At 38.5% G+C, this 17997-nt stretch overlaps 1 protein-coding gene across 5 annotated transcripts in view; it reads right to left on the bottom strand.

The window, feature by feature from the left end:
- SHOC2 (SHOC2 leucine rich repeat scaffold protein) overlaps positions 1-17997 on the bottom strand; it is a 61060-nt gene that overhangs the window by 30925 nt on the left and 12138 nt on the right. For all 5 annotated transcript variants that reach the window (XM_058841236.1, XM_058841237.1, XM_058841239.1 and 2 more), the window contains one exon: positions 5063-5997. In XM_058841236.1, coding sequence (XP_058697219.1) covers positions 5063-5765 — 703 coding nt within the window. In that variant the 5' untranslated portion in view covers positions 5766-5997. The remainder of the gene's footprint in view (positions 1-5062; positions 5998-17997) is intronic.

The following is a 17997-nucleotide window of genomic DNA, read 5'->3' as shown; positions in this document are numbered from 1 at the left end:
CAAAACAAACTTACAGACCTTGCTAAAGATGAAAGGCATTTATAGGAGTTTAAAGGAAAAAAAATGGCCAAGCCTTTGGAAGAAGAGTGTGCTGAGAATTACTAAAGAAACAAGCTGCACCAGACTCAGGAAATCCCTAATACGAAAACAGCTGGATGTGGACAAGGAGTCAGACTAAGCCACATATATAAACTTACTCTGTTTCTGTGCACACGTTTGCTTAGGGCTACAGTCAGAACCAGGATACAGGGCAAGATGCACTTTGAAACAATTTATCACCACTGTTATGTAGGATACAATTTGTAAGAAAGAACAACATAGAGCAGCTTTGCCATCAAAATACTCCCATCACTGGATTCTGACCAGTATACACAGAAACATTACCAAAAAATTGTTTCAGGAAGGTGCAGCTGAGCTAATGCTACCAGGATTCCAATAAGCTACACCAGGTTCTGTGATACAAGACATGGAGAGCAGCAGGAAAAGGAGAAAAAGATTCTGAAAACAGAATTTGATGCATTTCCAACAGCTCCCTGCAGACAGCAATCCACCCTTGCTCAGAGCACCTGCAGTGCACTTGACATGCTTGTGTACAACAAGAGCAGTCCTACCTGAGAGGCTTCGCAGTGAGCTGTGGTGAGCCCAGCTGGCCCCACGGCTCAGGGGGGCCAGGCACAGCCCTGCTCTCCCTGTTCCAGTTCACACTCTCCCACTCCTCCTCCCACACCAGTTCCAGGCTGATCTGAAACTACACTGATTTCAACTACCTCAAGTAATAGAAAACAAAAGTAGCATCTGGGAAGCTGCCAGGAGTGGAGTGGATACTGCCACTTTCAGTATCATGAAGCTGTTATGTATCAACACATACATTTCATGAAAACTCCCACTACTTCACCTGCAGAGTTCTTGGTTAAACATGGAAAAAAAGCCAAAATGAAGTATTTAAGTATTTTTTACATCTTGTTCAAACAAACATGCTTATAGTTGAAAATACAACAATGCATACCAAGACCTCAGCGTACTACGCAGTAAACTGAAATAATCTTAAATCGTATTAAAAATGTAGAAGCAATATAGATGTTGCTAGAAAAGTGTTAACAGAAGTCTGATAAATACAAGCAGAAATTATTTAGTATGTACCTATCTATAATAAAGTTTACCTACAACAGAGCAATTGGATGCAATAGAATGAGAGGTGCTTAATTCTGGGGAGGAAAGAAGGACCAGAAACACACACATCTGTTTACTACCTATAGATAATAACACTTCCTCTTTCTCACTAAAATGCTTGTTTTAAATGCAAAGCAACTTTTATTCAAGTGTAGTCATCTAATTGAAGTTTGTGTTATTCAACTATTAAAGACACTTTAAAGTCCAAAACAGAATGAAACTTCAGCTTATTTCCCAGCAGCCCAGAGCTGGCAGGTTCACCTCTTCCAGGTTTTCCTCGAAATAACAAACACCTTAAACAGGTCAGTTGTAAAGCATTTTCCAGGACCACCTGAGAACAAATGTGGGCAACAGAGGGAAAGCACTGCATTTAAGAAAAATGGAACATCACTGACACAAAAACAACTATGCAAAGACATACTGAGTGTTGGAAGAAAGGTCTCAATTATCAGAGCACTTAAAAGTCCCTACATTCAATTTATTTCTATGAGAGTAGAATGAAAATAAAGTTTATTTTATAAGGCTGGACACTAAAGATTCCTAGAAAAGCAATAGGATGATTGCTTACAAATCATGTAACCCTTTATTTTAAAGCAACGAGGTCCTGAACTTGGAAAGCCATTTATTCTTATGCAAAACTAAAAAATTTTGTTTAGTAACAGTGAAAGCCATCACAAGTCTGTAGCACCAGGGTAAGACTTAATGTCATCCATCTTTGAGGGAACAATAGCAAAATTTTTCAAACTGAAGTCTGGATCTTCAATTTTCTTTTTGTGCAGACCAACCTTTTGTAGAACATCTACTTTCAAAAGATAAAGTAAAGAAAACCCAGGATTTTTTGCACAGCGTGCACCAGGATCAGCAACATGAGCACTTTGTAGTTAACTGCTGCAAGACTCTTCCTTGCTGGACAAGTCAGCAGGTTACATAAGCTTTGAATTTTTAAAAATATGAACAAGCACACTAGCATGCCATTGTGAGCCTTAGGCCTTAGAACAATGGGGCATTTTTAAAAAGAATTTGAAATGCTCCACATGATATTGCTATGTAAAAGATAATGGCTTCATTTTACTTCCCGCTGTGTAGCAACAAAAATTTGTGTTATTTACAAGCTGATAATATGAGTGTTTGCTAGTTTATAGTATTTAGATACTGTATTAAAAAACATACAAGGGATTAAAAGCATTGAGACTTAAAAGGGGAGGGTTTTTTTTTGAAGTGCACATGTGAAATGTAAAGAAATAGTAACTGTTTAAAGAAACAGAAATTCCATTGGAAAGTCAGAAATACAGTTCTCAGTAGTTTCATTTTTCAGCTGTGTTTTCAACACAAGTATTTCATCAAAAAAGTAACATGAAAGTGAGTGAGTAGAAATCAATTGCAGAAGTTAAACTATCTTATCTGGTTTTACTCTGATGAAAAAGATTTTCAACTGCTTGTACTATGCATCTTGGTAGTTTAAATTATTTGTATTAAACACCAATTAATTTTATTTTTCACCTGATTCAATTTCAGGCAACCTACTCTGAGAAATTTACTTTGAATAAAAAAGGATGCTGTTGAACATGATGATTTCCCTCTGAAATTCTTCGTAAGGGTGACAGTTGTCTTGCATTTGTGCTTCTAAAAGGCCTTCCACAATGAGGTGCTGACCCGTACCAAGGAACACAAGCATTATCACAATTCAAATAAAGGCAGGACTAACTGCTGGATACAAAGACAGAAGTAAAGTAGTTAATGTTCCCAAGCTAGGGTTTTATAGAGAACTGAGAACACTGCCTGTACACATATCAAGACAATAAAAAAACACAAAAGAAAGAAACAAGTCACACGTTCATAACACAAGTACCTACTAATTTTCCCATTAAGCAGTTATACATGATGTCTTTCAAGACTACTGTGAACAAACACATACAGACATTACAGAATTCAATGTAAACCATATTCAACAAACAAAAGAAATAAAGAGGTTTCAGCAACAGCAGTGTAGGTAGCATCACACACACCTTAGGACAGTTTCTAAAGCACAACACCAAACACTAGGATCCAACACCTCACAGAAGGTATTTCTTCACACACTACTAGTATTACTTTAAATTTATGCAGCACTATCCCCAGTTGAACCTCAGAAGATGGATCTTTGCTAGATTAACTAATAACTGAGCCACAAACAGAATCAGGTCCAATACTGACAACTGCATAACAGCTCAACCAGCTAAATTGGCCACAATTTCTTCAATGAATGTAGAAACACGCAGTATGCTGGGTTTTCTGTAAACATCAGCCCCATGGTTCCCACTATGATTTGTTGATCAGTAAAAAATTCAGTGAGGCTGTTGAACTTAAACTGAAGCGTCAAAATAGGTTAAAATTTTAATTCCTTCATTTTCCCAGGGAAAATTCAAAGGATTGCAGAGATGCTCATGACAACCCAAAAATCATGTGAATCAGAAAACATACTATATCAACCATTTCATTTCTGCCTAGCAAAAAGTGTTCCTGTGGCTCCAGCAGAATCCATCCCCAGCAGCTGCCACAGGGAGCCAAAGGCTCAGACCAACATCTGGCATCACCACTGCATTTCTTCACTCCTGTTATCAGGGTCAAAGCTCTCTGTACTGGGCATTGCTGGTAACTGAATTAGCAGTTTCAGGCACATCCAGGAGTTCCCGCCATCAAGAACGGGTTATCTTATGTATCTTTTATATCAACATGCAAGAAGATAAAGATGAAACACTGCAGGCTTGAGAAAGATCTACCAGGTATATAAACAAGAGCATTTCCCAAGCTTTGCAAAATTACTAACCATAGGGTCACAACACACTGACACACTGGCTTGGACAACAGGAAGAAGTCCCACAGCAGCTTTTGGAAACAGAGCATGGGAATTATTACTCACAGTGTTACAAGGGCTTTCACAAGGGGTTTTTTTTTCACACTTGAAGAAAGTCAATGCAGTTTCTAAATTGTGTGAAGTTCATGTTCCCCCACCTCCTAAAAGGGCAAAACTATACTTGCATTTTAAAAACTGGTGATATATAGAAAAAACCTACAGATTAACAGAATCACACTTTTATAGGGCACATACATTGTTTAAACATTACTTGAGAACAGTGTTATAAAGACATTTTCCATGAAGCAGAAGGTATTAGCAACAACATAGAAGTTCTTGATATACAGCTAGTCCAGCATATTTTGTGTAATAAACCATTTAAATTAATAATGCACTTTCATATTAATTCACCATCTTTTGAACTTTTGTAACAATGTTTAGAAAAACAAATACTATTCATTACAAAGTCATAAGAATTATCAGCCATGTGTACAACATTTGGTCACTTCAGAGTCCATGTATTTATATATTCATGACTTACATAAGGCAGATACCTGCACAAATCATTAACCTAGATTATTAACTGTTACAACACCCAACAGTTTGCTTATGGTAATAGCATGTAGCTACCTATTCTACCTTGTATAACTGTGGTCACACCCCTCTGTAACATGCCCATAATGTGCTTATAACTTGGAACAGTTCATAAATGATTTATAAAAAATCTTAAAATAAAAAATGCCTATGTATGTCTCTTTTTTTTTTTTAAACCATCTGGGCTCTCAAGACACAATATGTGAAAGTACAAAGCAAAGATGAAAACAACATACATCTGATTTTAAGATGACAGATGAAGAAAAAGAGCTTTTGTTGTTTAAAAAAATATATACAAGGTATTGACTATTCTCAAGCTAACAGTGGAACAGTACGATCGAGAGTATAATTTTATGTAGTTTTAAATGAAGTGCAGTTGGAAAACTGACAGTTTATGTATAATTAGCTGAACTGCAAAGTGAACGTAAAAACAGCATCACACTTTCAGTCAGTATAATCACTTACCAATTTCAGCAGGTAGTTGTTTGATTTTGTTCTCTCGTATGCTAAGCATGGTGAGTTTTGACAAGTTTTTGATATCCTTTTCCACAGTAGTTATACGATTAAAGCGTAGGTACAGAGTGGCGAGGGAGCTTAGCCTGTACACCACCGAGGGGATTTCTCTCAGTTTGTTATGCCGCAGGTCAAGCATGCGCAGTTTCTTCAAGTTATCAAGAGAGTCAGGCAAACTGGTGAGTGAGTTTTCACTCAGAGCCAGCGTCACCAGGTTCACAAGACAGCCCACCTCTGCTGGTAGGCACTGCAGTTTGTTACTGTATAAATAAAGTTCTGTTAACTGCGTTAGCTCTTTGATAGCTGATGGAAGCAAGTGTATAGACCTCTTGGACAAGTCCAAGCGCATAGAATTCTCTTCCCGGCATTTATTTAGCTCTTTGATCACTTCAGCATTGCTGGATTTTTTGCGAGTACCTGTGGCAGGATTAGGTCTTTTTATTGTATTGTCCACTGAAAAAGCTACCCCAGGCTGCGTGCTACTGGAGTCCTTCTTTCCATCTTTGGCATCTTTCCCTTTGGTCTTAGGCTCCTTTTCTTTGCTCTCTTTCCCAAATCCTCCTGAGGCCTTAGCCTCCTTCTCCCTTTCTTTTGATGATTGGACTTTTGGATCCTTCTCTTTGCAGTCCTTTTCTTTTCCTAGGTTACTACTCATGGTGACTCAACGTTCAGCAAGCACCACATGAAATCTATTTCTGAAGTCCACAAGAGCAATTCGATGCTGAGGCAACAAGGATCCTTAAAACACGCAAGTGTTGAACCCAGGGAGGAGCTTCAGAGGTGTGACACCCATTTGCTACATATTGATTCTGAAGGCACTCTTTCCTAATCCTACTATCAGGAGACCCAGCTGTAGAGATCAGGTCAAACGCTCCGTATTAGTATTTCTGGAACATAGAAAAGAGAAGCCAAAGTTAGTGTAAATATAAAACTTCCAGTTATATATTGAGTGTTTCTACATCAAGCCTGTGCTCACTAACTCAGGTTAATGATTTGTCCTTCTGTTCAAATGCCAATGAAAAACCCAAGGCTAAACTAAAAATACTACACACATTGCTCCCAAAACCCACTGTGGTACAAGAGCTGTACTGATTAGTAGTCATGAGGGAAGAAAAACCACAGTTCTTAAACATAATACTGCCTTCAGTACTACGTTTGAGTCATCATCTTACATCTTACCTAGCTCTTACAATAAGCCCCTGGTCATCAACATAAATATTCCCTTTTCCTTCAATGCCCAATCAGCCAATAAATATCTGCTATAATTTTAAGTGCCTGCCTCTACAAACAAACCCGTATAGGCTTATTCTTTCAGCACAAAAGAATCTCAGTTCAATCTACAGTAAAATCTAATATGCAACAGTAACACAAACACTGTGCCTTGAGATCTCTCTTCTGACCAGCTCAAAACCACAGGTCGCTGCTCTTAATGTGGAGCAGAACGTTCTTACCAGCTTCACGTGCTTTGAAGAACTAAGCACAAAGATTTTTTAAATATACCTAACAAAAAGTCAGCCAAAAGCCCAGAAGAAATATTATATTATGCTTCAAGATAAGCAAAATTATGAAGGAACTTCTCTTGGGAGTAGGACATAATATATCTTTATCATATCTTGAATTTTCCCCCTCAATGACTATAATGCATCTTAATAAGTGAACAGATGTCTGAAACCTATAGTGATCCATTTACATTTTTACAAAATCATCATGCATCATGGAAAGTCGCTCTTCTTTATGTTTCAATTCAAAACACATGACATGCCCAAGAACTTCATGATTCTGAGTAACATGGAGAGATTTTTGAATGTATATTTGTAAAAGAAAAATTAACAATCAATGGCAACAATAATTTCACATCTCCATATTAGTCCACCTTTCAGCTTTGATATGCAACTACTGAAGAAAGGTCCCTTGTTTCCCAGCCACCTTGTTTAAATACTCTTTAAACCTCCACAGGAGCTGTGTGACTGTCCTGGCATTCCAACTTCTGCACAAGTTAATAAAGCTTATAATCAAAATCAATTAAATAATATTTTGCATACTTAAGCCATCAGCAAGTACTATAAACACAAACATTTTTTAGCAAAGCTCAAGTAAACATTTTTAACTGTGGTCATGCTGTGTATACTTATCTTCAAATACAAAAATGTACATGGAGAACACAAAGCTGCACACTATGCTGTCTCTCTTTCTATATATAGATATGTATATTCATTTATCGTTTTTTAAAAAGTAAAGAAAATCTATTTAAAGATGATCAGAAGGACAAGGCACTTTACCCTAGCTGCAAATCCAGATGTTTAGTGACAATACTTGAAAGAGAACCTGCCTCAGGAGGTGCCTTCCAGTCCTTCACCCTGATTCATTAATGCTGCAGCATCACCGAGTGTGCTACAAGCACTGTAATATAAAATAAATAAATAAATAAATAAATAAACAAAATACCCTCCCCTGTCAAAAGAAGCTCAAAATTGCCTTCAGCAATTTTGGACAACTCTGTTGTAGTGAACCATGGCTGAATGCTAGCAGCAGCAAGCAAAAACAGTTTTTAACTTGGAAATTTTTTGCACTGCTGAGTTTTTTAAAGCGTCATAAGCCAGTCCTTTACTGTATCCTTAAGATTGCCACACAGCTTTTACACCATCCATTAATTTGACCTCTCCTCAAGATTACTAACCTCACCAGATTATATTTAAAACTTCTCCTCAGCAATGTATAATCTACACGCTTGTAAAACGCCAGTAATAGGAAATGTAATGACTCCCAATGCGAAAACATAGCTGACTAAAGGGTGGGAGCTCGAAAGGCTTGACAACATGTTTTCCTTATGAAACAGTAACACAAAGAATCAAGAACACAGTTTCTGAATTCAGATAATACACAGAAAAGAGAGTGTAGCAGTGCCAGAACAGATACTGCTCCACATGAGTCTCCAAAGCGTGAAATACTCAAAGAGCCGCTGCTCTCTTGAGCTTTCAATTTAATCAAATTTAGGACCCACCAAGAGATTTGTTTCATTTCTTATGTGCACAGCAGCTGGAGGAAGTCTAGAAAGAGCTTCAGAAATGAAAGTCTGCTGGAGATTAGTGCTGCAGAGAACAGCTCGGCAGAGCAAGTGCTCCAAATAATCTGCAAGCATTTCACTGTCTTTGTTAGCAAAAACCTTAATTGTACCTAGAAAGAAATTAAATGCTCAACTTCACGTAAGCTGCTCTACACATTCTCTAGTACACATTATTCAAGCTGATGGGGTTTCTCACATACATCAAGTCAAACACATATGTAAACTTCTGGTGGACATGGATATAATTACATATACTATAAAGCAAGTTAAATATGTTTCAAAAGGTTATGCATATTTATCAAGCCCTTTTGGTTAAAGGACAAGAGTCATCATCAATTCTAAACTACAGTCAAACAAGCACTCATTGTATCTCAAAAGGAGAGCTTCTTTTAGAGATATTTTTAGCAAAAGGAAACTCAGTGAAATTAGCTAGTTCTGCCAGCTACTTCCATTTTCCAATGCTGTTCAAACTGACTTCCTGTCAATATTAATTGACATAAAAACATTTAACTATTATGTCCTGGAGAACTTGGAAAATTTAATAAGACTCTTGCTTGGCACAGTATGTGAGGGGAAAAAAAACTTTAAGAGAAGTTAAGAAAAATAATCTCTTCCCTGTTCTGATTTTTTTTTTTTTAAAGTAAAATATTTGTAAATAGCTATAAATAACCAACTTCAGAATTTTGATTCACTCCTCCTGATGTCTGGTGAACATAAACCAGATGCATTTCGTTTTTTCTGTCATCTGTAACTGATGAAACTTCAGAAACAGAAGCAACTTCAGCCTAAACTGTATCACCTTCCTTACTGTCTGCAAAAGAGGAACACATTTACCTTGTATATTTCAATGATTTCTTTTAAAATATGTACAAGTAATTGAAAAGAGATTTCAGTTTTTCTGAGCAATACAACCTAAAACATTTACGCAATAAATAAGTGCTTTATTAAAAGAGTGGCAATGTAGGAACATTTTGCAGTTCTAGGAATAACAATACACTAATCACTGCAATTTGGCAATATAAATACCGATGTTTCCTGGTCACTATCTAACACAATATGAAGCTTGAGATAAAGGACTTCAGCCAACTGCTATTCAAGTAAGGTTGTAAAGGCCTTAACTGTCTCCTATCCACTACTGCAAAGCAGTGGGACCCCCCAGAACACGCTGTTCCCCACATGAATTACTCTCAGCAGCCCCTCACTTCCCAGAGGATGAGTTCCAGAGTCTTGTGATTTACAATTATATGAAAGTTTCCTGTGAGTTCACAGAGATGGCTTGAAGAAGAAATCGTTAAATGGAATAAAAGTCTCCCACAGCTGAAACATTTCCCTCTCAAGCAATGAGGCTAACCAACAGCGGTTTTCTCTGCCAAAGGAAAATCATTGTGGCACGTCATCTTACAAAATGGTCACTTTACAGCTCCACCTAAACCCTTACTGGCTCCCCTTCTGTGTTTCAGTAGCCAAAACAGGCACTTCAATCCATAAACATTTCTGGTATTCTAAGCATATAATATCCAAGGCATCATTTTCACTGAAGTGTAACACAATACACTCAACTGTAACAGAATTTTACTTCTTTAATGTAGGAAGAGACATACAGGCCTGCATTTGAAAATAAATACTTCACTACGTGTAGAACTCCTTATCACAATAGGAATGATTTTTCTCTTCATTCTGTGTTTGTACTAAATTTAATCCACACCACAGCTAGGGGTTTTCAACCTAAATAACAGCAGAGGATCATTCCGAATATTAAACAAGCTGACGAAATAAGGAATCAGCTCGTATTTGACACTCTGGAGTAAGCAGACAATCATTCTACTACATAATAATAAATAAAATGTTCTGAGATTGCAATTCTGATCTAGGTATTTCTGATTAGTCAGCCGTAAGTGATTCTTAACAACAAGGCAGAGTTCAAATGCTATCTGGTAATTGCAGCAACACCTCTTCACAAACAAACACACACTAAAAAAAAAAAAATCTACCTTGTTAAAAGTATTTACCTTTTAATTAGAGCAGCATGGGATACATCAAAAACATTTTGTACTCCAGTACACCACAAAGATGAACACATCAATAAGCAATGGATGAAATTTAAAGCTTAGCCCAAGTGGCTACAATGAATTTCCATTCTCCATACCACATATGCAAAAAAAAAAAAAAAATAAAAAAAATAAAAAAAAAAAACAAACCAACCCAGTAAAACCCCAACCACCAGTCACTTTTTCATTTGGAAAACCAAATAGCTTAAGCCAACGAGTCACTTGCAAACCAAGCACATTCTCTCCTACAATTTGCTAGCTTCAAACATCTGACCTACAGAGTTTTCATCTGCATAAGTGCATTTCAGTTCTGCCACTGCAGCCACCACAGACCAGCTGAGAGCAAACTGCTGAATCAGTCACCGGCGGTTGCACAGCTCCTCTAAACACAAAACCTCATTCAGAGGTATGGAGATAGCAAGGGAACAACTAGCTATCACTCCACCCGAGATCAAAAACCACCTCATCCATCTCAACAAAAGCAGTGCTCCCGAAATATGCCAGCTAGACAACTTCTCTTCTTTGGGAAGAAACCTGTTATTCCAGAGAACAGGGCGCTCAATGGCAGCAGGGTAATACTGTCACGGTTCGTTGTGCCAGCTATCCTGGTTGGCCTGTTCAATAGAGAAGGTTGACCATTAAATCTATCTCAGTCCTGTAAGTGGATGGCCAGCAGATGGTAGTTCACAGACTACCCATTTAGCCTGATTTCAACACCCCAGGATGTGGCACAGCTTTCACCCTAATCCCCTCTCACACTGGGGGAGCGGCTTGCTCACTGTGGGCACAGCCTGGGCCTGTGGAGCTGGGAAAGGAGGAGGCCTGGGCCCTGACAGCCCTTTAGAACATCTTCATCTGCCACAGGACTGCAGCCAAAACCATCCTGACTGTTTGCTGCTTCCACGGCTGCCAACCAGCCGAGCATAACCCAGCCCCGCATTTGAGCAAAACCTGGGGGTCAAGGGAATAACTGAGCAAACATCAGTCCAAGGCAGCAACAATTCCATTTAGATCATCTCTAAAGGCTTCCTTACGCTTCACTTGTGGTGTCTTAAATCTGCAAGCACATCTGTAACTATAGGCAGCTAATTACAAACCTATGTGCAATTACACCTGGAGTTACTATAAGTAAGCAAATGAGTTTCTAAAGATTTTGAAGGTTGATCATTGTGCACTTGCAGAACCAGGTAGATCTCCCAGGATATCCCATCCCAGCTTCTGACACAACTGTGCCCTTCCAGTGCAAACAGGCAGGCACATGGACACCACTGCTGGCTTAGAAGCTTTGGAATCCATCCTCTCACTCCCTGGTCACCAGCTTTGCTGCTCTCTGGCAGTAAGTACTTCCCTGCACCAAGTGCCAGGTCACGTACCTAAGTCCAGAGCAGTCAGGATAAAAAGGCTCCACACAAGGCAGACAGAAAGTCACCTATGCAGACAAAGTCACCTACGCCTTAAGTTCCTAGGAGGTAGAAATAATCTCTTATGCCCTGCCTTTGAACTCACCTAGCAAGGACAAAAATATGCATACTGTGATTCATTCTGTGCACTCCAATATTATTTTTACAAAGTACTCTCTCTTCTTCTCTTTTGCAGGAACAAAACCCACTAGTTTTTTGACCAAGTTATAAAATATCATTACATGTTTTTTTAGAAATAGACTGCAAGAGCAAAGAATTCTGCTAACTCCATGCAGCAGCTTATTTTAATATGTAATATGGTACTTTCTGCATGTGTGGCCCCCCAGCATGTACCTTTTGAGCAGCATGTCCCCATTTCCATAGCAACTCACTGTATCAGCAGGCAGTGTAATCCTGCATAATACATGAAATTTGAAAATCCTAACTTTCTAGATGAAACTAATTTCCAGGATTTAGTGCAGGTTCTAATATCTCTTAAAAGAGTCATTCTAAATAGATATACTAGTCTAGAAAAAACTAGTTCCTGTTTTTGTGGCAATACAACTTCTCTGTCTAGTGGCATACAACCTTCTGCAAGAGCAAGTGCTCCCAACCTACCCAATACCCTTCTTTGAACAATGATCACCCACTTGTTACAAAAATTTAATTTCCAGTATAAAACAACCTTTCACTATTACCACTACACAGCATCCAGACACAACCATTCTGATCCCGTAACAGCTCCCACAAACAAAGGAAGCAACCTGCTACACGTTCTGTTACAAATTTGACAGAAAATGGCACAGGTCCCACCAAAGGTGATGTACAAACTACAAACCAGCATCAGGTATTTTTCATTCATTCATTCATCATTTCCTCTAAGCAATAAAAACAACTTATCAAAATAAAACCTACTAAAAAGGAGACTAAACATGAATGATGAGCAAGTGAGAAAGTAAACACACAAAACAACAGCAGAGTAACATATTATCTACTAATTATCTATATTATCAACAAATTAAGTTATGCTGATCCTACAGAAGCTGAGACAAAGCACACACAAAACCCCATCACAGCTAAACAAAAAATTGCTCAATTACTATATATGGTAGCATCCCACCCTGGCCCATAACAGCAACCCAGAATTATCTACCAAAAATCGTGTTTATTGTAGCAGTTCTGCATTTATTTATCTATGAATTTGACACAGTAAGTTTGCTCACCTTTTTCAACATGCTTTTCTGTAATAATTATGACTATTTCACAATGTTCAGTGCTGGATGATTCTCAGTTCCTCAAATTTTCTGACCATAATTAGTGACTATAAGTCACTGCATCTTTTTGCAGACAAACACGATGCTTAAAAAAACCACTAAAAACAACAATTTAAAAAACAACTTAAAACGTGTTTTTAACACAATTCTGTACATGAAAAAGAGCGATGACTCTTTGCCTTCTATGTTCTAGTAGACAAAGCCACAATAACCACATTATTGCAGCTCAGCAGTGAACAGTATCTAGCCTCTCTTCAATTTTTTAACTGTTTTTAGCTAAAATTATTTGCAGTTCTTGATCTTCAGTTAAGACAACAAAAGCCTGGATATATTTGTTTTATTGAACACCTAGTTTAAATATAACTAATGCATTGAAAAGGAAATCTGCAGTAACATTTACTTTTCAACTAATGTTGTGAGTTTGGAAGATAAGAAATGTCTGTCAAAGTCCAAAAAAATACTTTACCCACGAGTTTCAATTACACATCTCCTCACCTTTAAAATCATTAACATATTTTGGATCTGACCAGTTCTTAGAAAATAACTAGCTCCTTGAACAGATTGGCATTCTTCCCACAGAAAAGATAACCACAATCGGCATCAAATTTGCTCAGTCTAAGTGTTCATTCCTGCTTCATTACAACTAAATTAAATACAATTTATTTGAAAGCTGGACAATGACCAGCTAAAGTTGTTTCTTTATGATGGCATATTTTTCCAAAAGTTTACATTATATATTGAAATATTACAGCAAACCAAAATGTAGACTATTCTGAATGAAAAGTCAAAAAAAACCTACACATCTTCCCCCATTACTGCTTAAGTAATGTTCTTTCCAGTGAGTTTTTTTTTGTTTGGTTTTGTAATACAACTCTTTCAGATGAATGCATCTCACCTGGTGAAAGCAAACTGATTCAGGCCAGGTTAATCAATATCTATCTATCTATCTATATACATATGTATAACATGAGGACAAAGAAATTGGTGTGTTTCAGCTAACTAGATATAAGTTAAAATACTCTCATCTCTTTTCTCCAGCAATCATTTGCCTAAACATGATGTGACCGACCACTTCTGCCGTTCAAATACTCAGATGCAAGAACTAGAAACTGTGAAAGAAAAATGGTATTTTTCCTGTATTATGTGTACCCACTCCAGCTGGAGTCTCAGTTTTAACTGCTACACTTCTGAGGTTAACTGCATTCTACCCACTCACTTTCAACTGGATTTTGCATTATTCTCTCCCTGTTCTCACCTTCTTATGCTGCATTACTGCACGTGGTTAAGCAGATTACCACATTCCAACGGGCACCACATTCCAATGGATTCCATGTTCCTGCACCACTGCTTGAAATGATGCTCAGCCACAGCTGGAGAAGCCAAAGCAACTCAGAAATACCTTGGGGAACTTCACAAATTAGCAGCACCATGGAAATATAGGCTCATTATACACCCTGAGGAGGTGATGAAGAACAGAATTGCTCCCAAGCCTCTTTCAAAGCTTTCAACTGTTTTCCCCCATTGAGCATAACAGAATTAAACACAATGACATAAAGCAGAGAAGTACTATTGAAACAAATAGATGCATTCCATAGGTGATTCAGGTAGCCCTGTGCACAGCCAGTGCTCTGTGGCAAAGGCTTCTTCAATCACACCAATCTGTATAAGATTTCACTCCTTCAAGCTGACATTCACCAGCATCTGCCTGCCAACCCTCATGGTTTTTTGGATTGTTTCGGGGTTGGAGAGAGGGGCCGTAAGGGAACACAAGAATAGAGGGAAAAGGTGAGATAAGGTAAGACTAACAGCTGGTTAAATCACATTGCTTTGTTCAAGTTGAAGAAATTAACACAACAAATATCACAACTATGGCATTTTTAGTTTAGATTAGGGACTTCAAACCTATTACAATGTGTGGTGCCACCGTGAATTTCACCACATATTCACTCCTGGCCACTCAAGTCTAATAAGAAAACTACAAGGAGTTCCTCTGGCAACAAAGCTCTGAGTATTTCATACAGCCTGAGCAGGCTTCACCTCCTCAACACCAACAGCTTCTGATACAAGGCATCCCCACAGAGCAAGTCAAACCCAGAGGGGCCAAACAGGTCTTTCCTTCCAGCTGAGGCACCTTCCTACTGTCTCCCCCACCTTCCTCTGGGTCACAGCAGCCACTCAGAGGAAAAAGCTCCTGTCTGGAGCACAGGCAAGCTGAGAAACTAGCGGGAACAGGAGCAAGAATAAGGACAGGAGGCCAGCAGGCACAGGTGATGGGCAAGAACCAGCTGATAAGAAGTTCTACATAAGAGAGTATCACAGACATAAAAATACTGAGAAAATAATCAGTCAACAGGCACCACTTCTGCTCCTACACACTGTGTGGAGAAGGGGTCTTGGAGATGGTAGAAGTATGCAGTGATTGGAGAGGCATTAAACACACACTGACAAGTATGGTCACCTACAGCACTGGAAGCCATCTCATTCACACCTACCTAATTCAGATTGCCTTATATTGAAAACCTCATTTTCATAACTTCTTAAGAGTATTTTTATTTAGCTTTTTACATGTTTTCTTCCCCACTCAACATTATGCATTAGCATTACAAAAAAACCGAAAATGGCAGCATTTGAATTTATTGCAAGTTCATCCACATTCTTACAGAATCCCAAGGTGTTCCCAGAGATTCCCAGGATAGCAGATAAAAGTGAAACAAACAAGGATGAGAAATAAAGCTCTGTCCACCTTCCTGTGAAGAACCATGAAATGCCCAGACCTACCATGAATACTCCTCATCCTCAGCCCCACTGTCACGGAGCCTGATGCACAAAACACCCTCAGCCCCAGCACTGAATACTATTCTGCTCCTAACTTTGAGCCAGATTACAGGATTATTTCACATATACTAACAATTCTGGAAAGCACATGATAAATTGAGTCCTTTCACAGGAACAAGATGTTTTCCTTCAAAAGAAAAAAAAAGTAAAAAGAAAATCCCTTCCAAGCAGATTCTTCAAAATCTGTTCAGATGAGGCAGTCTTTTCTTTTCTTAAAAAAAAAAAAAAAAGTCTTCAATTACATTTTTCCTAGAAACAGTGAAAAACATGATTTCTGCTTGTCAAAAATCAGCTCAGTGATAGACTCCTAGCACACTTGAAAGGCTTCTGTATTGCCAAAGTAGAAAGTAGCAGTGCTAACCTGAAAAATGTGATGGAAAAAAATTAGATGCAATCTGAATAAAACAACATCGTATAAGTATTGCAAAATACCTTTTACCTCACCACTTTCCAAAAAAATTAAACAAGATAATGGAAATCTGAAAAAACTGATGAATAAGCAGGCTAGCTTAGAGCTACACTAAAGTTCATACCACTATCCTAACAAAATTAAAATCAAAATTGTACTATATGCCTATTTATACTGAGTGACATTTTTGCACCTTACTGCCCATTGTTTCACAGAAAACAGATGTCATAAATGTCTACATAATTCAGCAAGAAATTGTCTGTTTGTGAACACTTAAAATGCAACCTTTACAGCAGCTCAGGTACAACAGTGTCTCACCAGGCCTGCTGGTCCCCAGATATTTGTGCCTTGCAGAATCTGTTCCCACTGAATAAATGGACCAGAGGATTACACTAAACCCTGCAAGCTGAGAACAGGCGATTCCCTGCACTGGGATCGCCCACATCTGCTCCTCTCTGACCTGCACAGAGGTGAGGATGCTCTCAGCTCCTTGCAGAGTGACCATAACCCAACCTCCAACAAACAGCTCAACAAACTGATGGAGCCTTAATTTTTGCACTAATGCACAGGACAGGAGAGGGGTATTTCAACCACCTAAGTGACATTCACATGAGTTGCACAGATTGAACCAACTCAGACCAAAAGACAGCAAGTCCTTTTCAAACCAAGTGTGATCCAAAATGTATTAGACATATGCAGAAAGCACTCAGAAAAAATACACAGCCTCACAAATTGATTTGAAGGACTGAACAAATTTTAGTATGACAATATGCTCCAGAACAATATGTTCAAAATGAGGATACTATATATATATATATATATGAACAGTATGAGAATACTAGGAAAATATCTGAGGATGTGGGAACAGAGCTCCTGAACAGAAGCAGTAAGAAGAAACTGAAACAATGTAGAAACACTGTACCTGAAATTCTAAAAAATATAAATAAAAATTAGTTTAGCAAAGAAGTTGATTTACTAATTTTAACTAATACTTGCTACCCACTTGTTCCTTTTTTATGCAACCATTCTCAAAATAGTGAGGAAGGAAGAAAAAATCAGAGGAATCACAGGAATGACACTTCCATAGTGTCTATTCTTTCCAAGGATAAGAAAAACACCAGTACAGGTAAAAGGGAGATGAAAACCTGAAGTGAGACAGGAGTGCTGGGTACAGGCTGCAAGGAATTCTGACAGTGTACAGGAATAACCAAAGAGCAGCAGCAGACAGACAGGCAGGGCATCAGAACAGGCTATTTATGCATGGCTATGGATGTATGGAGCAGGACCTGAACTGCTGTGACCCCTGCAAGAGGGCCAGTGCCACCCTCCCAGCAAGGCACAGCATGCCAGAGCTTTCCTCCATCCCATCACAAGCCTTGCTCCATCCCTCCCTTTACTGCAAGGCAAGAAAAAGCCCAGTTACATCCAGTCTTTTGTTCCTATCTGGGACTAAAGGATCAGCACATGTCTGAGGAAACCTCCTCCCCACCAGCCCCCAGCTCCTGTGATTCTTGGACATACGGCTGCACAAAACCAGGGGCCGCTTCTCTCCCCCACAATTCCTCATTCCTCCCCTTCTTACATTCTCCGACAATAATTCTTCGAACAGGAGGTGCAGAAGTTGTAATTTGAAGAGCTGAATATCACTGTGTGTACTGCACAAATTCCTACCAACCCAAAAGCCTCTGTAATTCTTAGTAGCATAACTAGTCTGACAACTGACAGTACTGGCTCAGTATTAAAGCACACTTAAATGCTATAAACATGAATTATCAATTTCTTAAAAATGAATATACACATAAAATCACACTTGATCAGCATCCTGTGGGGATCAGATTCAGACATGATGCAAAGAAG

Source organism: Poecile atricapillus, chromosome 6, assembly GCF_030490865.1.
Source record: "Poecile atricapillus isolate bPoeAtr1 chromosome 6, bPoeAtr1.hap1, whole genome shotgun sequence".
In the NCBI taxonomy this organism is placed as follows: domain Eukaryota; kingdom Metazoa; phylum Chordata; class Aves; order Passeriformes; family Paridae; genus Poecile; species Poecile atricapillus.
This window is presented reverse-complemented; position numbering and strand designations above follow the sequence as displayed.